At 40.7% G+C, this 23,841-nt stretch overlaps 2 protein-coding genes across 12 annotated transcripts in view; one reads left to right on the forward strand and one right to left on the reverse strand.

Moving 5' to 3' along the window:
- Window positions 1-1,663, reverse strand: part of KATNAL2 (katanin catalytic subunit A1 like 2) — a 120,571-nt gene extending 118,908 nt beyond the window's left edge. For 2 of the 3 annotated variants that reach the window (XM_033177826.1, XM_033177825.1), the window contains exon 1: window positions 1,538-1,663. The gene's annotated coding sequence lies outside the window, so the exon portion shown is untranslated. The remainder of the gene's footprint in view (window positions 1-1,537) is intronic. The other variant, XM_033177827.1, reaches the window with a different exon arrangement.
- Window positions 1,664-1,907: 244 nt separating this feature from the next.
- Window positions 1,908-23,841, forward strand: part of PIAS2 (protein inhibitor of activated STAT 2) — a 104,828-nt gene continuing 82,894 nt past the window's right edge. For 3 of the 9 annotated variants that reach the window (XM_033177814.1, XM_033177815.1, XM_033177821.1), the window contains exon 1: window positions 1,908-2,124. In XM_033177814.1, coding sequence (XP_033033705.1) covers window positions 2,101-2,124 — 24 coding nt within the window. In that variant the 5' untranslated portion in view covers window positions 1,908-2,100. Of the gene's footprint in view, window positions 2,125-2,334; window positions 2,569-14,110; window positions 14,200-16,789; window positions 16,899-23,841 lie in introns of those variants that run through there. The other 6 variants (XM_033177822.1, XM_033177817.1, XM_033177823.1 and 3 more) reach the window with 6 other exon arrangements.

A 23,841-nucleotide genomic window follows, 5' to 3' on the forward strand; every position in this document is an offset into this window, starting at 1 on the left:
TTATAGGCATGTGCCACCACACCCGGCTAATTTTTTTTTTTGAGATGGAGTTTCGCTCTTGTTGCCCAGACTGGAGTGCAATGGCACTATCTCCGCTCCCTGCAACCTCTGCCTCCCGGGTTGAAGCAATTCTCCTGCCTTAGCCTCCTGAGTAGCTGGATCACAGGCAAGCACCACTAGGCCTGGCTAATTTTGTATTTTTAGTGGAGACCGGGTTTCTCCATGTTGGTCAGGTTGGTCTCCAACTCCTGACCTCAGATGATCCGCCCGCCTCGGCCTCCCAAAGTGCTGGAATTTCGGGCATTAGCCACCGCTCCTGGCCTAATTTTTGCATTTTTAGTAGAGACGGGGGTTTCACCATATTGGCCAGGCTGGTCTCCAACTCCCGACCTCAAGTGATCCGCCTGCCTCAGCTTCCTAAAGTGCTGGGATTACAGGCATGAGCCACTGCACCTGGCCAAAACAATATATGTGTATGTGTGTATATATATATATACACATATATATCAAATAAACAATCACACAAATACCTACATAATTACCATGGAGACATCTCAGGAAGAAAAAGTTCAGGTTCCTAGGAGAGCTCATAACAGGGGAATCTGAATTAAAATGTGGGATGTGAATGAGGATGGTCTTCCTGAGGAAGTGACACTTAAAGTGAAACCTGAAGGATGAATAGGAGTTAGGAACAAAGAAGAGAGTGGGAAATTATTCTTGGTTCAAGGATCAACATTTAGAGGCCTTAAAACTTGACGGGAGGCTAGGTGCGGTGGCTCACTCCTGTAATTCGAGCACTTTGGGAGGCCAAGGCAGGTGGATCACCTGAGGTCGGGAGTTCGAGACCAGCCTGACCAACAAGCAGAAACCCCATTTCTACCAAAAGTACAATCCCAGCTACTCGGGAGGCTGAGGTAGGAGAATCGCTTGCATCCGGGAGGCAGACATTGCGCCGTGATCGTGCCATTGCACTCTAGCCTGGGCAACAAGAGAAAAATTCTGTCTCAACAAAACAAAACAAAACTTGTGGGGTGCGGGGGCAGGGGAGTGGAAGGAAGACCTGGAAGTGCAGTGCGGATGAAACGAGGGGTAGTGGGAAGAAGCAGTAGGTACGAAGCTGATTAAATAGGGCCTTAAAAGTTACATTGTTTTAAAGACCTTTCGTGGGTGGGTTCCATCCAATTCTTCAAGGAAATTGAACCCTGGACACCATCCAGCGATTTTTCTGACAGTCTTGAATCAGCATCTTCCTTCATCCTTTATCTGCACATTACGGGGGGGCCATCAAGCTTCTATCTACTTACTCTGCCTTGGTGTTTGACTCCTTCCTAGCTATCAGATTTCCCTGACTTTTTAGCATGGCCCTTCTGAGCGCTCTTATTTCATTTCTCCAACCCTAACTCTCCCAACTTTGCAGTCCGTGACCTTCAGGTGCCCTTGAAAGTCAGAAAAACTCGGCAAGGTTGGTACTTGGAGGACATTAGCAATTCAAAAAGGTGTCACACAACCTCACCATTAGATGGGAACAATAGCTTACCCATATTTAGATAATTCCGCCACAACTACTCTGGGGGATGGTTTTATTTGAGGCGGCTTTTCCGTCCACAGCCACCGCGCGAAGGGTAACGTAAGAATCTTCCTGAATGCTCCTGACACGCGTCCCGGCCGCCTCTTCTTCCTCCCCGCCACTTCCCCAGGCCAGGCCCGCGGATAACGCCTCAGTTGCGACCCAGCTCTAGGCAGTCCGCAGGGTCCTCCGCCGGGGAGGGAAGGCAAGACGCGGGGCCAGGCCGCTGGGCAGCACGCCGGGGTAGCCGCGGGCGGGAGCCGTCGCCTGGCGGACGGAAGGCGCGGGCGGAAGGCGGTCGCGCGGGTGGGCAGGGGGCACCGCTGGGGGCGGGGCTTCGGCGCGTCGGGGGCGGGGCTCCCGCGCCGTTCACGTGACTGGCCCGGCGGTAGCGGCGGCGGCCGCGGCGTCTTAAGCGGCGCCCAGTGCAGGATGGTGCTGGAGGCGGCGGCGGCCGTGGTGGCGGCGGCGTCGTTGGCGGCAGCGGGAGTGGGTGCGGCGGCAGCGGCGGCGGCGCCCGCGGGTGGTATAAAATGGCGGATTTCGAAGAGTTGAGGGTAAGCGGGGGCGCGGGAGTGGAGAGCGGAGGCCGCGGGGGGAGGGGATGGGAGAGGAGGTGGGGAAACCGCAACGTCGCCGGCCGCAGCCTGCTCGTGCCTCCGGGGCCGGTTGGCGGAGCCCTGAGCCCCGGCCCGCGGACGAACGGGCGCCGAGCGGGCGGGGGAGGGGAGCGGTCCGGCGGAGGGCACGCGGGCGATGCGGGGGCGGCGGGCCTGGCCCGCGGCGAGCCGGCCCCTGAGTGCTGCCCGTGGTCCGCACACCTGGCGCGGGGGACCGAGGAGCCCTCCGGGAGGGTCACATGGGGACCCGACATCCCGGTTCGCAGTGAGGGCCGAGGTGGGAAGCAACGTTTGATCTCCCACCTTCACCGGGGTGTACGTGTCTGTGGCGATTCGCAAGTCTGCATGCTACTCACTTGGTGGGGGACTGTTTTCTGAAAGGTAAAGTTGCGTTTAGGAATCTCTCTTCTTATGGCTGATGCTACTGTTTAGTCAGGTCTGTCACGAGAAAAGGCCCCTTCTCCCACCCATGCCTCCTGACATCTTCGAGAGGAGCCTGGTGTTTGGGGAATCCTGCCTTCAATAATCGGCCTTAAACCTCGATGTTTTCTTAGTGCTGTAGTAAGAAATCTGCAGTCTATGTTGTGAGGTTTGTGCACCCCTTTTACTCCTGAGGAAAAATGTTTTTTTCTTCTTAGCCTTAAAACAAGATAACTTTATTGTTGGTAACCTTTGTATAGCAGAGGTTTGGAATAGGGCTGTGACGGGGGTAGAACAGAAAAGACTTCCCCCCCAGACTGATAACCTTCAAAGTCCTTAAAACAAAACTAAGTGTGACGAATGAGATGGATTTATTTTGTGTGTATCGCTGAATTACTGGCGACATTAAATGAGACGTTTACAGACGGAAACCCTGATTTTTTTTTTTAAATGTATTTTACAGTAGAGATGAGTGTAAACTTGAAATTAAATTTACTACAACTCGTTTGTGTAACACTTACGATGTTACGATTTCTTTTTCAAATAAGGAAGAGGAATCCGGTAAAAGGTTCAGTTTTGTATATTTATTGTTTTCCGCAAAGGATGGGATGGAGGAAGGATGTTGGCTGGTTACCTGCTTAGTGGACATGAGCAAAAGAATGTATGTTATGCTCTAAACGGAGATTGTTGGAGTTTGCACAGTGCCTGCCATATTCCCTCCTATTTCAAAAATAATTATTAAGTTCCCAGTAAACACATATTAATACATGTTATGCCCCGTAGTAGTTTATGCAGAGAACCATGATTAGGTAAAGGGTGTTCATATTTGATAAGTGTAAGGGTTTTAGTGGCTCAGAAACCCAGCTGTAGAGCTTTTAACACCTGTGGAGCTTTTGAAACAAGGAACCCTGAGCCTCACCTCTGTAAATTCATGCGTTAGATTTAGGATGGGTTGAGAAGACAGAACTCTGAAGTTATATTCATTTTTACCTGCCATCTAGTTTTAATTTTTGTGTAGTAACAGATGTGTACAAGTTTTCTAAGTTTTTTTTTTGTTGTTGTTAATGAAAACTTTCCAGGATTTTTATTAGACTTTTGTGAATGTTATTGGCCAAAGCTTAATGTAAAGCGGAGAATTTACTCGCTCTTTATAGAGCAGAGTAAAAGCAGTCAGTGCTCAGATTGGAGTGCAACTAGCAACTGGAAAGTGGTAGAAACCAAAGAAGCTTTTTTTCTCTTCCTTTCTGTCTTCCTCTCTCTTGTTTTGTGGATCAGCTTCATCCTCTCTTCCTGTAAATCAGCTGTCTTTACTTCTTGCATTTGTTAGAAGATGGCCCCTCTCCCACAATTCGTATGAAGTGCCCAACAGAGACTAACTGCGGAGAATTTTCAGAGGAGGGAGGGGTACAGGCTGGGCACATGCAGTAAGCATCATCTGCTTTTCTTTGCCTTAACTGCTCTGTGCAGACCCATGTTACCCTACACTTGAATATGAACTGTATCCCGCCCCTACATCCCATTACAGACCATAATGATGATGATGGTGTATACCCATTTTAATATAGTGGTTATTCCATGCCTGGTTTTGGTCTAAGCATTTTTTCTATACTTAATTCTCACAATTTTTTGAAGAAAACGAAGCACAGAGAGGTTAACCTGACTTAAATCACACAGCTTGAGACTTGAAAAGCTGAGATTTTTAATCTTAGACATGTAGCTTTAGAGTCTGGGCTTTTCAGAGCCTGAGCTACACTGCTTTGTTCTGGTACCTTGGGCTCTAGGTGGAGCTTCTAGCCATCATCCTGTGATTGATCCTAAATTAAATGATTGGTAACATCCTTCTTGTGTGACATAATAAAGGAAGAAAAACAGACTGAAAAACTGAATAGAAAGAAAAGGGGAAGAAAGAAATCTTGGATTCTCAGAATGATGGTCCTTGGTTCAAAATATATTTATTTGTGATGGTCAGAGTGATGGTCAAGTAAATTATAGGACCAGGAAAAATTATGGGCATTAGTTTGTTGGCTAACCTCTTGGCAGTAGAGAAATTGGTCAGCCGATCTGGATGCCACATATTTGGCTGCTGATATGCCACAGAGAAGATTTCCATTACCCTTCCAAAAACCACTCATTTTGGACAAGTATAATCAGAGCAGTTCACATCCTGGCTAGTGCTGCATCTATACTGGAGGCAGGGAATTTTGGGAAAGGTCATCCTCAGTGTGGTTTGGTGACCCTTGTGCCTTTGCTTTTTAAACTTGTATGTGTGTGTGTGGCGGGGATGGAGGTGGGTTGGTTATTAGATGAGGCAACTGTTAAGGGGTCAGTTTTGGAGACTGCTATGTGAGCTGGTACCAGAGATCTTGGCTGGTCATAGCAGAATGTGGCAGCTCTATACCTTGTTGCCTTTCAGTCCAGGTGACCAGAATACCAGCCTACCTCTCTTCCAGTTCTTCTGGGAGAGAGAATCTGATTGGCTGAGTTTAGGTCAGGCTCTACTTCTGTTCTAATCATCTATAGCCAGGGACTTAGAGTCAAAGCACACAAACCTAATCAACAGATTATCCTGATGCATTGAAGGAAAGGAAGTGGGGAAGTTCTCTGAAAAGGGAAAATATGGCCTGTGTACTCAAAGATGATTACAATAACGTGTTATATATTAGAAGCTTTCAAGGTACCAGAGAAGAAATTACTCAATTCGGCCGGGCGCAGTGGCTCTCGCCTGTAATCCCAGCACTTTTGGAGGCCGAGGCAGGCGGATCACAAGGTCAGGAGATCGAGACCATCCTGGCCAACATGGTGAAACCCCATCTCTACTAAAAATACAAAAAATTAGCCGGGTGGGGTGGCGGGTGCCTGTAGTCCCAGCTACTCGGGAGGCTGAGGCAGGAGAATGGCATGAACCTGGTAGGCAGAACTTGCAGTGAGCGGAGATTGCACCACTGCACTCCAGCCTGGGCGACAGCGAGACTCCATCTCAAAAAAACAAAATTAGTTCGCCAGTTGTTTATTTATGGCGTCTATGTTGTTAGGAGTTGAAGGAGTGATTAGTTTGTGAATGAACAGATTTTGAATTAATGAGTTGTGAATTAATATGGGACAAGATCATAAGATTTGAGGCCTGAACTTCTGTCACTGCCGCCTTGCTTCCTCCTTCAAAAATGGTCTGGAGGGCAGGGTGTGGTAGCTCACACCTATAATTCCAGCGCTTTGGGAGGCAGGATGATGGCTTGAGGCCAGGAGTTCTGGGTTACAGCTAGCTCTGATCCTGCCTCTGCACTCCAGCCTGAGCGACAGAGGGAGACCCTGTCTCAAACAAGTCTGTAGAAGAGTTAAGCACAGGGATGGAGGAGAGCAGGAGTTGAGTTCCTGGAATCACTTACCTCTTCTTTAACCAGAGCAGCTTTTTCTTTACCCTTATATTTCCCTTCCAGTTGCATATTTCCAATACTGTGATCTGCTGGTGGCAGTCATTCACAAAAAGGTCCCTGCTACACTCTAACCTGGTTAATCTACTTTCCCTACTTCTCATCACTCAGTGGGGAGGAGGGGGATCTGTTGTAGTGAATTTTTTTTTTTTTAAAGGATCTCCCTTCTGTATTCTTCATCCCCTTCTTTTCATGCATTGAGAATTTATTCTGTGTGTGTCTCAGAATGAGAGTGAATGTGCATGTGAGAATCTGGTTGTACATTTGGCCTGAGAGCCAGCGATAACTTTATCAATAGATACTGGGTAAACCAGAACATTTACCAAACTGGGTAAATTTTTTTGTGTCATAATTTGAAGATCAGATTTGGGTCTTTCATGCTAAGAAGCTTAAGTAATTCTGTAACAGAAGGTTTTCTGTCTGGAAGGCTTAAATGTTTGGTTTCCTTACACCTACCAGGAGTCACTATCCTGATAACTTCAAGTGCTGTTAGGATGCAGAGGGAGAATGGGAAGTTAATGGGGGATTTGAGGTTAGAGGTCCTCATCATGCTCCTCTCCCCATTTATTGGGCAGGGATATAAACTAGTAGATATGATAGATATAACAGAATCTTCCATATGATTCAAAGCTATTATGGGACGCAACAAAAATTTCCAAGGCTTCCCCTGAGATCATGTCTATGAAAGCACGTTCGAAACAAAATATATTTAATTTAAAGTGAAACAGGCTGGGCACAGTGGCTCAAGGCTGTAATCCCAGCGTTTTGAGAGGCTGAGGCGGGTGGATCACCTGATGTCACATTTTTTATTCTCTCATTTCCATTTCTCATGTTTTTTAAATGAAAGCAATATTTGTGCAGACAGTACTGAAAAAATTCAAAATAGTGAAAGTCTTCCCTTTTCCATTAAGTTCCACTCCCGTTATGCTTTTAACCATTTTTTGTTTGTTTGTTTTTAGTATTTTATTGTTGTTCCAAAAGTCTAAAAATATACCATGCCTTTCTCTCTCTCTTTTTTTCAACTCAAAAAAAATGTTTCTTAACTCTTTGGTAGATAAGAAATTTAGGTCATTTTTCCACCTGTCCTAGACTTTGATTTCTACCAGTTACATTTTTGTTCCTAATTTTGCTGTTATTTTTAACTTTTTATTATAAATTTCTGTTTATTGACCTATCATTTTTAGACAGTACATTTGGCCCTTCATGTCTGTGGATGACTTATCTTTGGTTTCAACCAACCTTGGATCAAAAATATTCAGGAAAAAAGGATGGTTATATCTGTACTGAACATGTACAGACTTTTTTCCTTGTCAGTATTTCCCTAACATTATAATATAACAGCTATTTCATAGCATTTGCAGTATATTAGGTATTGTAAGTAATCTAGAAATGATTTAAAGTACATAGGAATATGTGTATAGGTTATATGCAAATACTATGCTGTTTTATATAAGAGACTTAAGCATTCTTGGATTTTGGTATCTGCAGGGAACCCTGGTACCAACCCCCTACAGATACTGAGAGACAACTATATTTCCTCACTTCCTGGTCTTTCAGAAAAGGATATAACACCCATCCCTTTCCTTTTGGGATTTAAAAGCCAAACCTTGCCTTTGTTTTTCCCTCCTCCCCTCCTAGCCTTTGTTTTCTTTTTTCCTTTTTTCTTGAGATGGGATTTTGCTTTTGTTGCCCAGGCTGGAGTGCAGTGGCGCCATCTTGACTCATTGCAACCTCCGCCTCCTGGGTTCAAGCGGTTCTCCTGCCTCAGCCTCGCGATTAGCTGGGATTACAGGCGCCTGCAACCATGCCTGGCTAATTTTTGTATTTTTAATAGAGACAGGGTTTCACCATGTTGGTCAGGCTGGTCTCAAACTCCTGACGTCAGGTGATCCACCCCCCTTGGCTTCCCAAAGTGATGGGATTACAGGCATCAGCCACTGCACCTGGCCCCAGACTTTGTTTTTTGTTAGTACTATTACATTGTCAAGATTTACAGCGTTTATATAATGTTTTGTAACTTCTAAAGTTTTCTGTGCCTCTACAGGAAAATTCTAGAAATTAAGTACTAATGGCCACTCTTGTCATGTCAACATATGTATGTTGACATGAGTTGAGTATTGGTTACTGTAGAACCAAGTACTGTGGAGTCATAGAGGAACTTTACTTCTGTTAAACCTGTGATCCTTAAAAAATAAATATAACAAAATCAGCCAGGCACAGTGGCTCACATCTGTAATCCCAATGCTTTGGGAGGCCGAGGTGGGCGGATCACCTTAGGTCAGGAGTTCGAGACCAGCCTGGCCAACGTGGTGAAACCCTGTCTCTACTAAAAATGCAAAAATCAGCCAGACGTGGTGGTGGGCACCTGCAATCCCAGCTACTCAGGAGGCTGAGGCAGGAGAATTGCTTGAACCTGGGAGACGGAGGTTGCAGTGAGCCAAGATCATGCCACTGCGCTCCAGCCTGGGCGACAGAGCAAGGCTTCGTCTCAAAAAAAGAAAAAGAAATATAACAAAGTCCTGCTTGAATGAGGAAGGCTCACTGAAGTTATTTTTAAAATTTAGTATTGTAATGGATTCTCATCTTGTAACCATTCAGCTTTTCTTGGTAGACTTTCTGGAGTCTTGGCTTGCCTGTTCTAATTTTGGAAGCTTTGTAGACCTGTTGTCCAGCTGTCATCCAGGGATTACTTCACATTGTTCTCCTGGGTTAGATCTATTGTTATTTGGATCCCATGTTTTTCTCTTTTAGATACCTTTTTTATTTTACAGGAATACAGTCTTCAGTAGTTGTTTCTGGAAGGATATGCTGGTGATAAACTTTCTAAGTTCTTGAATGTTGAAAATGGCTTGTCTTTGTTCCTGATTGAAAGTTTACATGTGTAATTATAAATTCCTCAGAGCTTTGAAAGCTTTGCTGTGGAAATTTAAAATACTTGGTGTGCTAATGAGAGGTCCATTGCAGATCCGATGGTTATTCCCTTGTAGAAGATTGTAATCTACAGTTGTAGTCAACAATCTATGGCATTTGTTTACATTCTGGAAGATTTCTTTGATTTTGTCTTTGAACTTTTCTATACAATTTATTTCAGTAGTTACCTTTAATTTATAAGAGCTCTTCTGTCAGCTTTTTCATTTTTCTTTTTAAATAGCAACCTGTCCTTGATTTATGGGAAAATACCTTGAGTTTCTCTGATGCTAATTTTTCTAGAGTTCTTGAGACACTTCTCTGAATTGGTGACTCTAATAGTGGGTTTGTATTTAGGTATACTATACTAATTTTCGTCTTTTAAATATTTAAGTTATTTGATAAGGACAAAAGTTTGTAACAGGTAAGATGTCTGTAAACAAGCATACATTAATTACTAGCCAGTTTACTAGTTCATTAGTGTAACTTTAGCAGAGTGCCCTTTCCTGATCATATCCGCTGCAGCCATGCCCGCCTTCACCAGTGAGAGTAACTACTGTGCTGAGTTTTGTATTCGTCTTTCCTTGTCTGTCTTTATACTTTTAATATATATGCATATGTAAATTTTATTTATTTATTTATTTTTTTTGAGATGGAGTTTCGCTCTTCTTACCCAGGCTGGAGTGCAATGGCGTGATCTTGACTCACCGCAGCCTCCTTCTCCCAGGTTCAAGCAATTTTACTGCCTCAGCCTCCCAAGTAGCTGGGATTACAGGCATGCACCACTATGCCCAGCTGATTTTTTTGTATTATTAGTAGAGATGGGTTTTCACCATGTTGGCCAGGCTGGTCTTGAACTCCTGACTTCAGGTGATCCATCCGCCTCAGCCTCCCAAAGTGCTGGGATTACAGGTGTGAGCCACCATGCCCGGCCATCCATATTTCTTAAATCCAAATGTTTGAAAATGAAGGAAAAAAAATTGTAAATTTTCGCCAAACTTATCTTGCGGAAAAACCTTGACCTGCACTGATATTGTAATCTTTGTTGATCTCACTTAATGTGAATATTTCTATGTTTCACTGTAGAGATTCTAGGAATAGAATTGCTGGTATTTAATAAGAATATGTGCACATTCACCAGTATTGGATCATGTCAGATTATCTTCCAAAGAAGGTGGTGTCAGTGTTTGTTCTCTCCAGCAATGCAGAAGGTTTCATTACTCAGCTTTCTTGCTAACATCTACTTTTGTCACACTTCAAAAGGTTTTATTGGCTGGGCATGGTAGCTTACGCCTGTAATCCTAGCACTTTGGGAGGCCACGGTGGGTGGATGGCTTGAGACCAGGAGTTTGAGACCAGCCTGGGTAAAATGTTGAAACCCCATTTCTAACAAAACAAAACAAAACAAAACAAAATTAGCTGCGCATAGTGGCCCACACCTGTAGTCCCAGCTACTTGGCAGGCTGAGGTGGGAAGGATCACCTGAAGCTAGGAAGTCAAGGCTTCAGTGAGCTGTGATCATGCCATTGCACACCAGCTTGGGCAACAGAGTGAGACCCTGTCTCAAAAAAAAATGTTTTTACCCATAAGTATAAAATACCACCTTTTAGTTTTCATTTTCTTTTGCTAATGAGTTTGAGCATTTTTACTATACTGATTAGCCATTCTTCCCTTTTCTCAGATTCCTATTCATGTCTTTTGCCCATGTTTGTACTAGATTTTTTTAAAAAAATTATCTTACTGATTTTTAATAGTTTTATTAAACTATTTTTAATAGTTTTATTATTTTTAATTAGTATATTTATTTATATTTAATTATTTTTAATAGTTTTATTGAAACTATTTATTAATAGTTGGATGTATGTGGTGCAAATTTCTCCTTTCAATTGGGCTCACTTTTAAATCATTTTTATTTTTTGAGATGGAGTCTCACTGTTTCCCTGGCTGGAGAGGAGTGGTATGATCTCAGCTTACTGCACCTTCCGCCCCCAAGGTTCAAGAGAGTCTCCTGTCTCAGACTCCTGAGTAGCTGGGATTACAGGTACCTGCCACCACGTCTGGCTAATTTTTGTATTTTTTTTTTTTTTTTTGAGACGGAGTCTAGCTCTGTCGCTCAGGCTGGAGTGCAGTGGCGCGATCTCGGCTCACTGCAAGCTCCGCCTCCCGGGTTTACGCCATTCTCCTGCCTCAGCCTCCCGAGTAGCTGGGACTACAGGCGCCCGCCATCTCGCCCGGCTAGTTTTTTGTATTTTTTAGTAGAGACGGGGTTTCACCGTGTAGACCAGGATGGTCTCGATCTCCTGACCTCGTGATCCACCCGTCTCGGCCTCCCAAAGTGCTGGGATTACAGGCTTGAGCCACCGCGCCCGGCCTAATTTTTGTATTTTTAGTAGAGACGGTGTTTCACCATGTTGGTCAGGCTGGTCTCGAACTCCTGACCTCAGGTGATCTACCTGCCTCGGCCTCCCAAAGTGCTGGGATTACAGACATGAGCCACTGCACCCAGCTTTATGCATTTTTTGATGAGTAGAAGATCTTAATTTTTATGTGATTGCATTTATCAGGCTTTTCTTTATGGATAATGCTTTTGAACCTTGTTGAAGAAGTTTTTCAACAGAGTTCTTGAAGATATTTTCTGTTATTGTAAAAGTGTAAGACATAGTTTTTTTGTTTTTTTAACTTTTCTCATTTAAGGTTTTAATACACCTGGAGTTGATTTTGTATACAGTGTGAAGTGGTGACCAAGGTGCATGGTTTTTCTTCAAAGAATGATAAATTGTTCCATCACCTTTCGTGCAAATTTTTTTCTTCACTGGTTTGGATGCCATCATTCATCTGTGCTTGGGTTCTGGACTCCGGGCCGTTAGTCTGTTTTTATAGAAATTGTTAAAAAGTTACAGTGACTAAAACAAGATGATTATGCTGCTAGCACAAACAAACTTCTTGCCTGGTGAGGTGGCTCAAGGCTGTAATCCCAGCACTTTGGGAGGCCATGGTGGGAGCATCACTTGAGCCAGGAGTTCAAGACCAGCCTGGGCAACATGGTGAGACCCCATCTCTGTGTAAGATAATATTTTTTATAATAAAAAACCAAACTTCTTTTGATATATAGCATACACATAGAAAGTATACAGATCATGAAATTATAACTTGATGAAATTTCTCAAAATAATCATCAGGCAGGTCAAGAAAGAGAACATTACCAGCACTCTAAATATTCCCCTCCCCAGTAGCTAACCTCATTCTTCCAGAAACGACCTACTATCCTAACTTTAACAGATTAGTATTGCCTGTTTTTGAACTTTATATAAATGGAACCTGTACAGTATATATACAGTCACCCCTTAGTATACCTGGGGGCTTGGTTCTAGGACCCACCCTCCCAATACTAAAATCATGTGTACTCAAGTCCTGAAGTTGGCCCTGCAGAACCCATGTATAGGAAAAGTGGGCCCTCTGTATATGTGGGTTTCACATCCTGCAAATACTGTATTTTTTTTTTTTTTTTGAGATGGAGTCTCGCTCTGTCACCTGGGCTGGAGTGCAGTGGCCGGATCTCAGCTCACTGCAAGCTCCGCCTCCCGGGTTTACGCCATTCTCCTGCCTCAGCCTCCCGAGTAACTGGGACTACAGGCGCCCGCCACCTCGCCCGGCTAGTTTTTTGTATTTTTTAGCAGAAACGGGGTTTCACCGTGTTAGCCAGGATGGTCTCGATCTCCTGACCTCGTGATTCGCCCGTCTCGGCCTCCCAAAGTGCTGGGATTACAGGATTGAGCCACCGCGCCCGGCCTAAATACTGTATTTTTTATCTGCATTTGGTTGAAAAAAAAATGTGTATAGGTGGACCTGCGCAGTTCAAACCAGTTGACAGGATACAATTGACCCTTGAATAACACAGGTTATTGTTATTGGATAATGGTCAAAGGTCAACTGTATTCTGTTTCTGTATATGTATTCTGTTGTTTCTGCCTTTCTTTCGTGTTAAGTTTGCAAGATTCATCCCTAGTGTTGTCTGCAGTTGTAGTTGGTTCATTCCCTTTTGCTAGTGATATAGTAGAGTTCCAGTTGCTCCATATCCTTGTCCACCCTTTTGATTTTAGACATTGTGGTGAATGTGTAGTGGTTTTAATTTGCATCTCCCTAATAAGTAATAATGTCAAGCTCCTTTGAATGTGCTCATTGTCCATTTGGATTTCTTTTGTATAGTGGCTTGCCAAGTCTTTTACTCATTTTTATATTGGGACATCTGTCTTTTCCATACTGATTCATAGGAGTTCATTATACATCCTGGAAACCATCTCTTGCTGGTTATGTTTTGTAAATACCTTCTCTTTTTTCCCCTGCCTTTTGAGTCTTTTCAGAGTTCTGCTGGACTTTTAACCTCTCCATTGCCCTTTCCCATTGGCAAATATCTCCAGGGAAGGCATCAGGAAACTCAGCTTTGCAAGCTCTCCTTCTTTTCAGAGTCTTGGTGTCTCAGGTCCTTACTGCCTTTGTAGTGCTTCCTGCATTCAAACAGATTTTTGTTTTTTAATATTATATTCGGTTGTTAAGTTCTCACAGGAAGAGTTGGTCTGAAACAGTCTAGTCAGTCATTGAGGGACACAGAAGTAGCATAAGTCCTCCTGGCTTGTGGTTGTTCAAGGAACTTCTTGGTTGTTTGCTTCTCCACATAATTTTAGAATCATATTTTCATGTTATACACCTCCCTCCCATACACATACGTCTTGTTGGTATTTTGATGGGAAATGCATTGAATCTGTACATTAGTTTGGAGAGAATTACATTTTGCTACTAAGTTTTCTTAACCAGGATCATTGTAATCTCCATTTCTTTAAGGTTTTTTACAACGTCTTTCAGTAAAGTTTTGTTAGTTTCAGTTAAAGTACTGCAAATATTTTGTTAGATTTATTTCTGACAACATTATTTTTATAGCAAATCATAAATATTAACTTTTTATAATTATACGTTGCTGTGTATAGAAGTACAGTTTGGCTTTGCATAACAACCTTGCTATACTCCTAATTGTGATAAATTATCTTTAGATTTCTTTTGGATTTTTCTATGCAGACAGTCCTATCTGTGAATAATGACCTCTTTGTTTCCTCCTTTCCAATTCTTATGCTTTTTTTTTTTCTTTCTTTTTCTTGTCTTAATGTGCTGGCTAGGATCTCCAGTACAATGTTGAATAGAAGCTGTGATGGGGGCATCCTGATCTTGTTCCTGATTTTAAAGGGAATGCTTTCAAAGTTTCACAGTTAAGTATAATGCTTGCTGTAGGTTTATTATAGATAATCTTTTCAGGTTAAGGATGTTCCCTTAGTTTGCTAATTTAAAAAAATCATGAATTTTATCAGAAGCTTTTTCTGCATCTTTTGAGAAAATTATGTATTTCTCTTTTGTAATCTGTTAGCATGCTGAGTTATATTAATTTTTTCCCAATATTTAAACAAACTTTGTGTTGCAGATATAAATTCAACCCTGATCTATCTGTTCCTTTTTTTCATTGGACTCAGTTTGGAGATATTTAATTTAGGATTTTTGTCTCTCATAATGAGTACAACTAGCCTATAATTTAAAAATATACCTTTTCTCTTCTGGAAGAGTTTATGTAACATTAGAAAGATCTGTTTCTTAAATATTTAGTAGAACTTGCTCATAAAATTATTACTATTGTTTTTTTTGAGGAATGCTTCAATTGCTTTGGTTGTAGGACTGTTCATATTTTCAAGTTTCAAACCTGTTTAAGTAGTTCATACTTTTATAGCAAGTTCATTTCGTCCACATTCTTGAATTTGTAGCATTTAGATGTTAATCTCTTATTTTCAGGTACTTGTAGTTAATATCCCCTTGTCTTTTTTTCAAATGCCTTCTTTTCTTCTTGATAATTTTTGGCCAAAATTTTGCCAGTTTTTAAAGATTTTTCAGAGAATCAAGTTTTTGATATTGTTTATGCTCTTTAGTGTATCCTTCCCGTTTCATTAATTTTTGCTCTTCTTTTCTTTTCTTGTATTTCCTTTGGAGTTCTGTTCTTTTATTCTAATTTCTTAAGTTGGATGCCTGTCATTAATTTTCAGCATTTTAACCTAGATGTTTAAGATCATAAAATGTCTGTGTATTGCCTCCTTGTTATATGTTTTGGTGTGTAATATTTCTGTTATTTTTACTTGTGTTTTTCTGTTTTCCACTGTGAATTCTTTAACTTACGAGCTATTTAAAAATTTAATTTCCAAACATATGAGAGTTCCTGTAGTTGATTTGGCTATTGATTTGTAATTGCATTTTGGTTAGGCAGCATGTTTGTGTGTGATGCCAGTTGGTGTGTATAATGCCAGTTCTTTGAAATATGTTTAGACTATTAAAAATGTGATCCATTTGAATAATTTTTATTTGTACATGAAGAGAATATTGCCTGGTTTTTGGTACAGTTTTATATATGTCCAGTATGTAGGCTTGTTAATTATGTTGTTCAAATCTCATATCTTTATTTTTTATTAAGAGCAGAGTTAATTTTTTACTAGAATTTTGTTTTATTTTTCATTTTTCTTCGTAGTTCTATTGATTTTTAAACCATATTTTAACATTATTACTAGCACAAGAAAGAACCATAATCCTGTAATCTTAGCACCTTGGGAGGTTGAGGTGGGAGCATCACTTGAGCCCGACAGTTTGAGACCAGCCTGGGTACCATAGTGAGACCCCCATCTCTTTTTTTTTTTTTTTTTTTGAGACGGATGGAGTCTTGCTCTGTCACCCAGGCTGGAGTGCAGTGGTGCAACCTCGACTCACGGCAACCTCCGCCTGCCGGGTTCAAGCGATTCTCCTGTCTCAGCCTCCTGAGTAGCTGGGACTACAGGTGCCCGCCACCATGCCCGGCTAATTTTTGTATTTTTAGTATAGATGGGGTTTCATCATGTTGGCCAGGCTGGTCTTGAACTCCTGATCTCAGGTGATCTGCCCACCTCGGCCTCCCTAAGTGTTGGGATTACAGGCGTGAGCCACTGCGTCTGGCCTTCTAGATTATTTTTGTTTTTGTCAGTTTTGCCTAATTTAAAAAATTTTGCCTCATCCTTACATTTTTGTGTCCTTTTATTTCAATTTTATCTCTTTCGAATATAATGCCATTGAATTTTAAGAAAATTAAAAATCTAGTCTGATAGTCTTACTCCTTATAGTTTTTAAATTAAACTTTTAATTAAGATGATTGTCAATTCACTTGCATTTCTAGGAAATAATACAGAGACATTCCGTGTACTCTTTCTCTAGTTTTTTTCAGAGTTAACTTCTTAAAGACCTTAGTACAGTATCACAACCAGGATATTGACATTAACACAATCAAGATATAGACCATTTTATCACCACAAGGATCCCTCCCTCCAAAATATTGTCATTTTATAGTCACACTTGTTCCTGTCTCATCCAGTTCCCTCACTCTCTGGCGCTCACTCATCTTTTTCATTTCTATGATTTTTATCTTTTCAAAAATATTACATAAATAGAATCACACAGTATGTAACCTTTTGGGTCTGGCTTTTTCATTCAGCATAGTTCTGGAAGTTCATCCAAGTTGTTGTGTATAAACAGCTCATCCCTTTTTGTTGCTGAATAGCTTTCCACAATATGATTTCACTATAGTTTGTTTAACCATTCACCTGTTGAGGGACATCTAGGTTGTTTACAGTTTTTTGATAATTATGAATAAAAGTGCTATAAAGATTTGTGCATAGGTTTTTTTGGTAAACTTATGCACACATCTTTCTCGGAGATAAATGCCCAGGAGTGCAGTTGCTGGGTTGTGTGGTCATTGTATGTATAGTTTTTAAAGAACTTGCTAAACTGTTTTCCAGAGTGGCTGTACCATTTTACATCCCTCCCAGCAATGTATGGAGTGATCCAGTTTCTCTGCATCCTCGCCAGCATTTGGTGTTATCAGTGTTTTTCATTTTAGCCATTCTGGTAGGTATCTAGTGATATCTCAGTGAGGTTTTTATTTGCATTTCCCCAATGGCTAATGATGCTAAACATATTTTTGTGTGCTTATTTGCCATCTGTAATATCCCCATCCATGACATGTCTCTTTGTGTCTTTTGTCCTTTTTCTAATTGAATTCTTTTTCTTTTCCTGTTGCGTTTTGAGAGTTCTAAGTATATCCTGGATAGTAGTCCTTTGTCAGATTTGTGTTTGCAAATGTTAATCTTTTCTTTGCGTCTGTTGATTGTCTTTTTATCCTTTTAAAAAAGTCTTTTGAGTAACACAAGTTTTAGTTTGCGTGAAGTCTGGTGTGTCATATTTCCTTTTATGGATCTTGCTTTTAGTTTCAAATCTAAGAACTCTGCCTAGTCTTAGATCCTGAAGATTTTCCTGCTTATTAAAAAAAAGTTTTGTGGTTTTATTTTTACATTAGACTCTGTGATCCATTTGGAGTTACTTTTGTATAAGGTATGAGACTTAAGTGGAAGTTCATTTTTCTGTCTATGGGTGTCCAGTTGATCCAGCACCATATATTGAAAGACTGTCTTTCTTCCACTGAGTTAATTTTACACCTTTATCAACAATTATTTGGATATATATGTGTATGTCTATTTCTAGGTTCTGTATTCTGTTCGCTTCATCTGTGTGTCTACCTGCCCACTAATAACCACGCAGTCTGTCAGTCCTAGCTAAGTTGTAACATGGAATAGATTGATTCCTCTCCCTCTGTCCTTTTTAAAAATTGTTTTGGCTCTTCTATTAATATTTCTTTTGCCTTTTCATACACATTTTAGAATAAGCTCATCTATATCTACAAAAATCTTGCTGGAATTTGGATACTAATTATATTAAACCTATATATCGGTTTGGGGAAAGTTGACGTCTTTACTATGTTGAGTTTTCCAGTCTGTGAAGAATTTATTTATTTAGATTTTCTTTTCTCCTCTTTTTTTTTGTTTTGAGACAGAGTTTCGCTTTTGTTGCCCAAGCTGGAGTGCAATGGCACGATCTCGGCTCACTGCACCCTCCGCCTCCCAGGTTCAAGCGATTCTCCTACCTCAGCCTCCCAAGTAGCTGGGGTTACAGGCATGTGCCACCATGCACGGCTAATTTTTTTTGTATCTTTAGTAGAGATGGGGTTTCTCCATGTTGGTCAGACTGGTCTGGAACTACCGGCTTCAGTGATCCGCCCACCTCAGCCTCCCAAAGTGCTGGTGGGATTACAGGTGTGAGCCATCGTGCCCAGCTTTTAGATTTTCTTAGATTTTTTTTATTCAGTGTTTTGTAGTTTTCAGCATACAAGTCCTGTACATGTTTGTTACGTTTTTACATATGTATTTTAATTTTCTTTAGAGTGTTATAAATGTGATGTTTTTAACTTGTTTTCACATGTTGATTTTTAGTGTATAAAAATGGGATTGGTTTTTGTGTGTTGATTTTGTATCCTGGGACCTTGCTGAACTCACAAGTTCTAGGAGTTGTTTTGTAAATTTGTTGAGATTTTCTATGTAAACAATCATTCTATCTACAAGTATAGTTTTATTTTTTTCTTTCAACTCTTATTCCTTTTATTTCCATTTCTTGTCTTATTCTGATAACTAGAACTTTTAGTACTATGTTGAATGAGTGGTGATAGTAGGCATCTTTGCCTCAGTTCCAATTATTAGAGGGAAAGCAATCTTTCACCCCTGAGTATAATATTGGCTTAATTTTTTTTTGGTAGACCTGTTTATCAAATTGAGGAAGCTCTCCTCTGTTCTTGTTTTTGTGGGTTTTTAAATCATGAACAGGTGTTGAATTTGTGAAATGCTTTTTTCACATTGATTGATTTGATAATATGATTTGTTTTTTTGTAACTGTTAATATGATGTATTCTATAGATCTCAAAACAAATAGATAAGACACAGTGAAAATGCTGAGCAGCAGTGGCATATAATGAACCAGCCTTGCATACTGGAATAAACTCCACTTGGTCATGGTGCATAATGACCATGGTATTTAATTCTTTTTATATGTTGCTGAATTTTATTGGCTCATATTTTGTTAAGGATTTTAACGTCTATATTCATGATGAATATTGGTTTGTAGTTTAATTTTTTTTTTTTTTTTTTTGAGACAGTTTCGCTCTTGTTGCCCAGGCTAGGGTGTGATGGCATGATCTTGGCTCACCACAACCTCCGCCTCCCAGGTTCAAGCGATTCTCCTGCCTCAGCCTCCCAAGTAGCTGGGAGTACAGGCGTGTGCCATGGCTAATTTTGTATTTTTCTTAGGGATGGGGTTCTCCTTGTTGGTCAGGTTGACCTCGAACTCCTGGCCGCAGGTGATCCGCCCACCTCAGCCTCCCAAAGTGCTGGGATTACAGGCATGAGCCACTGCACCCAGCCTGTAGTTTAATTTTTTGTGTTGTCTTTGTTTTGGTATCATGGTAATATTAGTTTCATAAAATGAATTTGGGAATGTTCTCTCATTTTCTGTTTTCTGGAAGAAATTATATTGAATTGTTGTTAGTTCTTCTTTATTATTATTATTTTTTATATTATTTGAGACAGAGTTTTGTTCTTATCACCCAGGCTGGAGTACAGTGGTGCGACCTTGGCTCACCGCAGCCTCCGCCTCTAAGGTTCAAGCAATTCTGCCTCAGCCTGCTGAGCAGCTGGGATTGCAGGCGCCTGCCACCAGGCCCAGCTAATTTTTGTATTTTTAGTAGAGATGGAGTTTCACCATCTTGGCCAGGCTGGTCTCGAACTCCTGACCTCGCGATTCACCCGCCTCGGCCTCCCAAGTGCTGGGATTGCAGATGTGAGCCACTGTGCCCAGCCTCTATTATGTATTTTTTAGATGAGGTCTTACTCTGTCACCCAGGCTGGGAACACTGGCATGATTATAGCTCACCGCAGCCTCAAACTCCTGGACCCAGGGTATCCTCCTGTCTCAGCCTCCTAAATAATCAAGACTTCAGGTGAGCACCACCAAGCCGTGGTAATTAAAAACATTATTTTGTTTGTTTGTTTTGGCAGAAGCTGGGTCTCACTTGTTGCCCAGGTTGGTCTTGAACTCCTGGCCCAAGTGATCCTCCTGCCGCGACCTCCCAAATAGCTGGGATTACCAGGTTGGAGCTACTGTGCCTTGCCTATATTATCTTTTTTTTTTTTAAAGATGGAGTCTTGCTCTGTCACCCAGGCTGGAGTGCAGTGGTGCAATCTCGGCTAACTGCAACCTCCACCTCCCAGATACAAGCGATTCTCCTGCCTCAGCCTCCCAAGTAGCTGGAATTAGAGGCACCCTCCCACCACGCCCGGCTAATATTCGTATTTTTAGTAGAGACGGGGTTTCACTGTGTTGTCCAGGCTGGTCTCAAACTTCTGACCTCAGGTGATCCACCTGCCTCAGCCTCCCAAAGAGATTACAGGCGTGAGCCACCACACCCGGCCTTAAAGCCGCTTTTATTCTGTAGTTTAATGTACCTCTTGCAAAATTTAAAAATTTATTATTTTGCATTTTATGTTTTTGTGTTACTTAGGTTTTTTCAATAGTCTTTTTCAGTCACTTGAAAATGTATTTGATATACGGAAATTTCAATGTTTTGCCTTGATATTGTTGGGTTGAATTTTTCAGTGGATTCTCTTATATTTCTAATATAGAGAGTCTTGTCATTTGTGAATAGTAAATGTTACTTTTAAAAAATTTATATTGCCTTGCTGGGCATAGTGGCTCACGCCTGTAATCCCAGCACTTTGGGAAGCTGAGGTGGGTGAATCACTTGAGGCCAGGAGTTTAAGACTAACTTGGCAAACCCTGTCTCTACTAAAAATACAAAATTTAGTTGGGTGTGGTGGTCTGTGCCTGTAATCCCAACTATTTGGGAGGCTGACGCACAAGAATCCCAGAGGCAGAGGTTGCAGTGAGCCAAGATAGTGCCATTGCAACTCCAGCCTGGGTGACAGAGTGATATTCTCTCTCTCAAAAAAAAAAAAAAAATTACGTTGCTTTGGTATAGTAGCTCACACCTATAATTCCAGCACTTTGGGAGGTCAAGGTGGAAAGATCACTTGCACCCAGAAGTTTAAGACCAGCCTGCACAACATAGGGAGACTCTGTCTACAAAAAGTAAAAATTAGCTGGGCTGGCCTCCCAGCTACTGTGGAGGCTGAGGTGGGAGGATCACTTGAGCCTGGGAGGTTGAGGCTGCAGAGAGCCAAGGTTGTGTAGCTACACTCCAGCTTGGGCAATAAAGTGAGATCCTGTCTCAAAAAAACCCCCTCAAATTATATTGCCTTGTATTATCTAGAATTTTTGGAATACTGTCAAATGACAGAACATAGTATATGTTTTAGAAGTCTTAGCTTTGTGATTTAGTGTTTCATTTTTAGCATGTTAGCTATTGCTTTCTGACAGATACCAGTTATTGTGATAACAGAATTTGCTTCTATTCTTGTTTATTGAGAGATTTCATCAGGAATGAATAGAATTTTATCAAATGCTCTTCTAGCATTTAGCCCGTTAATCATATGGCTTTTCTACTCAAACCAAAAATCTTTTTGCATTGTCTCTATCAGTTTTCAGAATAATGATGAATTTTTCCCTTAACATCCTTTAACGGAGATCAGTGATTTTTAAAGTATTGTTATGAATAAAATGAAACATTACTATATTTAATCGGTTTGAATCCAATGCAGTTGTAACTCTTTTTGATGCTCTAATTTTCTCATCTTAGGCTACTAGGAGCCCATTCTGGATGCTTTCTTTGCCCTTCTGACAAGTCCCCTGTGGTCTTTGATAGCTTCTCTGTTTTCTGGTACGATAAAATGTTCTAGGCTCATCTTGTGCATTTTCTGCCCCAGACCTGCAATCACCCATTTCCCCAAAGAGTCTGAGTTCCTTTTATGGAAAATAGTATTTATACCATAATCACTGTTTTACTTTACCTTCAAACAGATTAACAGTTTTTGTTTAATGAAATCTAGAGTACTTTTAGATTTACAGAAAACTTAGGAAGATAGTAGAGTCCCCACGTGCCCCACACCCAGTTTCCCCTGTTCAAGCAAACTTTTAAGGTATTGGAACATTCTTAAATTTACAGTGATAGAAAATTCTTCGTGTCCCCAGTACACAGCTTCAGAAGTTATCAACTCCAATCTTTTGTCGTATATGTCCCCACCTACTTTCCTCAAATTATTTGAAAGGAAACTTCCATATATTGTATAATTTTATACATAAATATTCAATCTTGTGACTGTAAGGATAGAAATCATCTTAACCAAGTAATTTACTTAATTTATATTAAACCATTCTTATATTGGTAGATTAAACTGTATTGGGTACATTGAGGACTTTTGTGCCTACACTCACAGGAAATATTGATGTGTTAATATTGGTTTATAAATTATGTTACACAAAGACTTCTTATGGTCCATGTTGATAAATGAGAAAGAATGGATGGTATACTAGGCCCACCGTTTAATAGGCTTTTGCCTAAAAGTTTGGTTGGATAGGGTGGTCTTCTCCTGCTGAAGTTTGAAAACCAATAATTTTACATGTTTTTTGAATTTTGTGTTTTGTGTTCAGCATTTTTCTATATTTGTCTTCTAACATGTATGTATTTGACTCCCTGGCTTTTATTCTCTTGAACAGTTTAAGGAACAGAATTCCATCCTTTCCTTGAAAGCTTGGTGGAATTTATTCATGAAGCTGTCCTGTTTGGGTAGATGTTTTTGGATGTGGAGGGGAGGGCAAGACAATATACCTCTTCTTGAATCAGATGGAGTAATTTATATTTTTCTAGGAAACCACTTTTGTCTGTATTTAAGTTATTAGAATATATACTTGCATGTGCTATTTTCTTGGTTTAAAGAAATTTGTTTAGTTTTTTGGTCTTTTTTTTTTTTTCATTTATAAGACCATACATTTGTTTACTTTCCCTTTTGTGCGTCTGCCTTCACTGCATTTTGTTTTCTAATTAATTTTTTTTTTTTGTTTTTGTTTTTACCCTGTAACTCTTCCCCAGCCCTTTTGGTTTATTTTATTGTTACATTTTTGCTTCCTTAATTGATTACTTTATTTTAAATCTTTGTTGTATAATAATAGGAACATTTAGGGAGATGTTTTCCCTGAATTTGGAATGTTGCATTTTCTTTATTTCTTTTAATAGTTGATTTTCAATTTGATTTCTTTAGCCTAGGTGTTATTGTAATCATTGTCTTGTAAGGGAGAAATCCATTAGTCTCTCAAATAAAAGTGGATTTAATTATAGGCATTACATGATTTCACCAGGAATACAGGACCAGGAACTGGGGCCTGCAGTGCTTTGAAAAGAGTAAGTAGTTAGGAACTGAGGTATCTTTCTGGCTTGCCACATAGTTCCTCTTATGTATGGCATTAACTTGGTCACTCTTTTTTGAGGGATTATGTTAATCTGGTAGTTATTCTTTATTTCTACTTATAAATGAAGATGTAGATGATGATGATTATTTTTTGAGATGGAGTCTCGCTCTGTTACCCAGTCTGAAGTACAGTAGTGTGATCTCCGCTCACTGCAACTGCCACCTCCCAGGTTCAAGCATTTCTCCTGCCTCAGCCTCCCTAGTGGCTGGGACTACAGGTGCGAGCCACCACGCCTGGCTAATTTTTGTATTTTTAGTAGAGACGGGATTTTGCTATGTTGGCCAGGCTGTTCTTGAACTCCTGACCTCAGATGATCCACCCTATTCGGCCTCCCAAAGTGCTGGGATTATAGGTGTGAGCCACTGTGCCCGGCCTGAGGTAGATTATTTTAATATTTTAACTGGAGTAGGCAGTATTAATAATGCAATTTGTCAGTTGCCCTCAGCAGCTTCTCGTCTCCTCCTGTATTATATACATCATAGCAGATGGGGAATCTACAGAGCTCATATTGACCTTTACCATGATTTCTAACCTTATTAGCACTTCC

The sequence above is a fragment of the Trachypithecus francoisi genome, unplaced genomic scaffold (genome assembly GCF_009764315.1).
Source record: "Trachypithecus francoisi isolate TF-2019V2 unplaced genomic scaffold, Tfra_2.0 Lachesis_group19, whole genome shotgun sequence".
NCBI lineage: Eukaryota > Metazoa > Chordata > Mammalia > Primates > Cercopithecidae > Trachypithecus > Trachypithecus francoisi.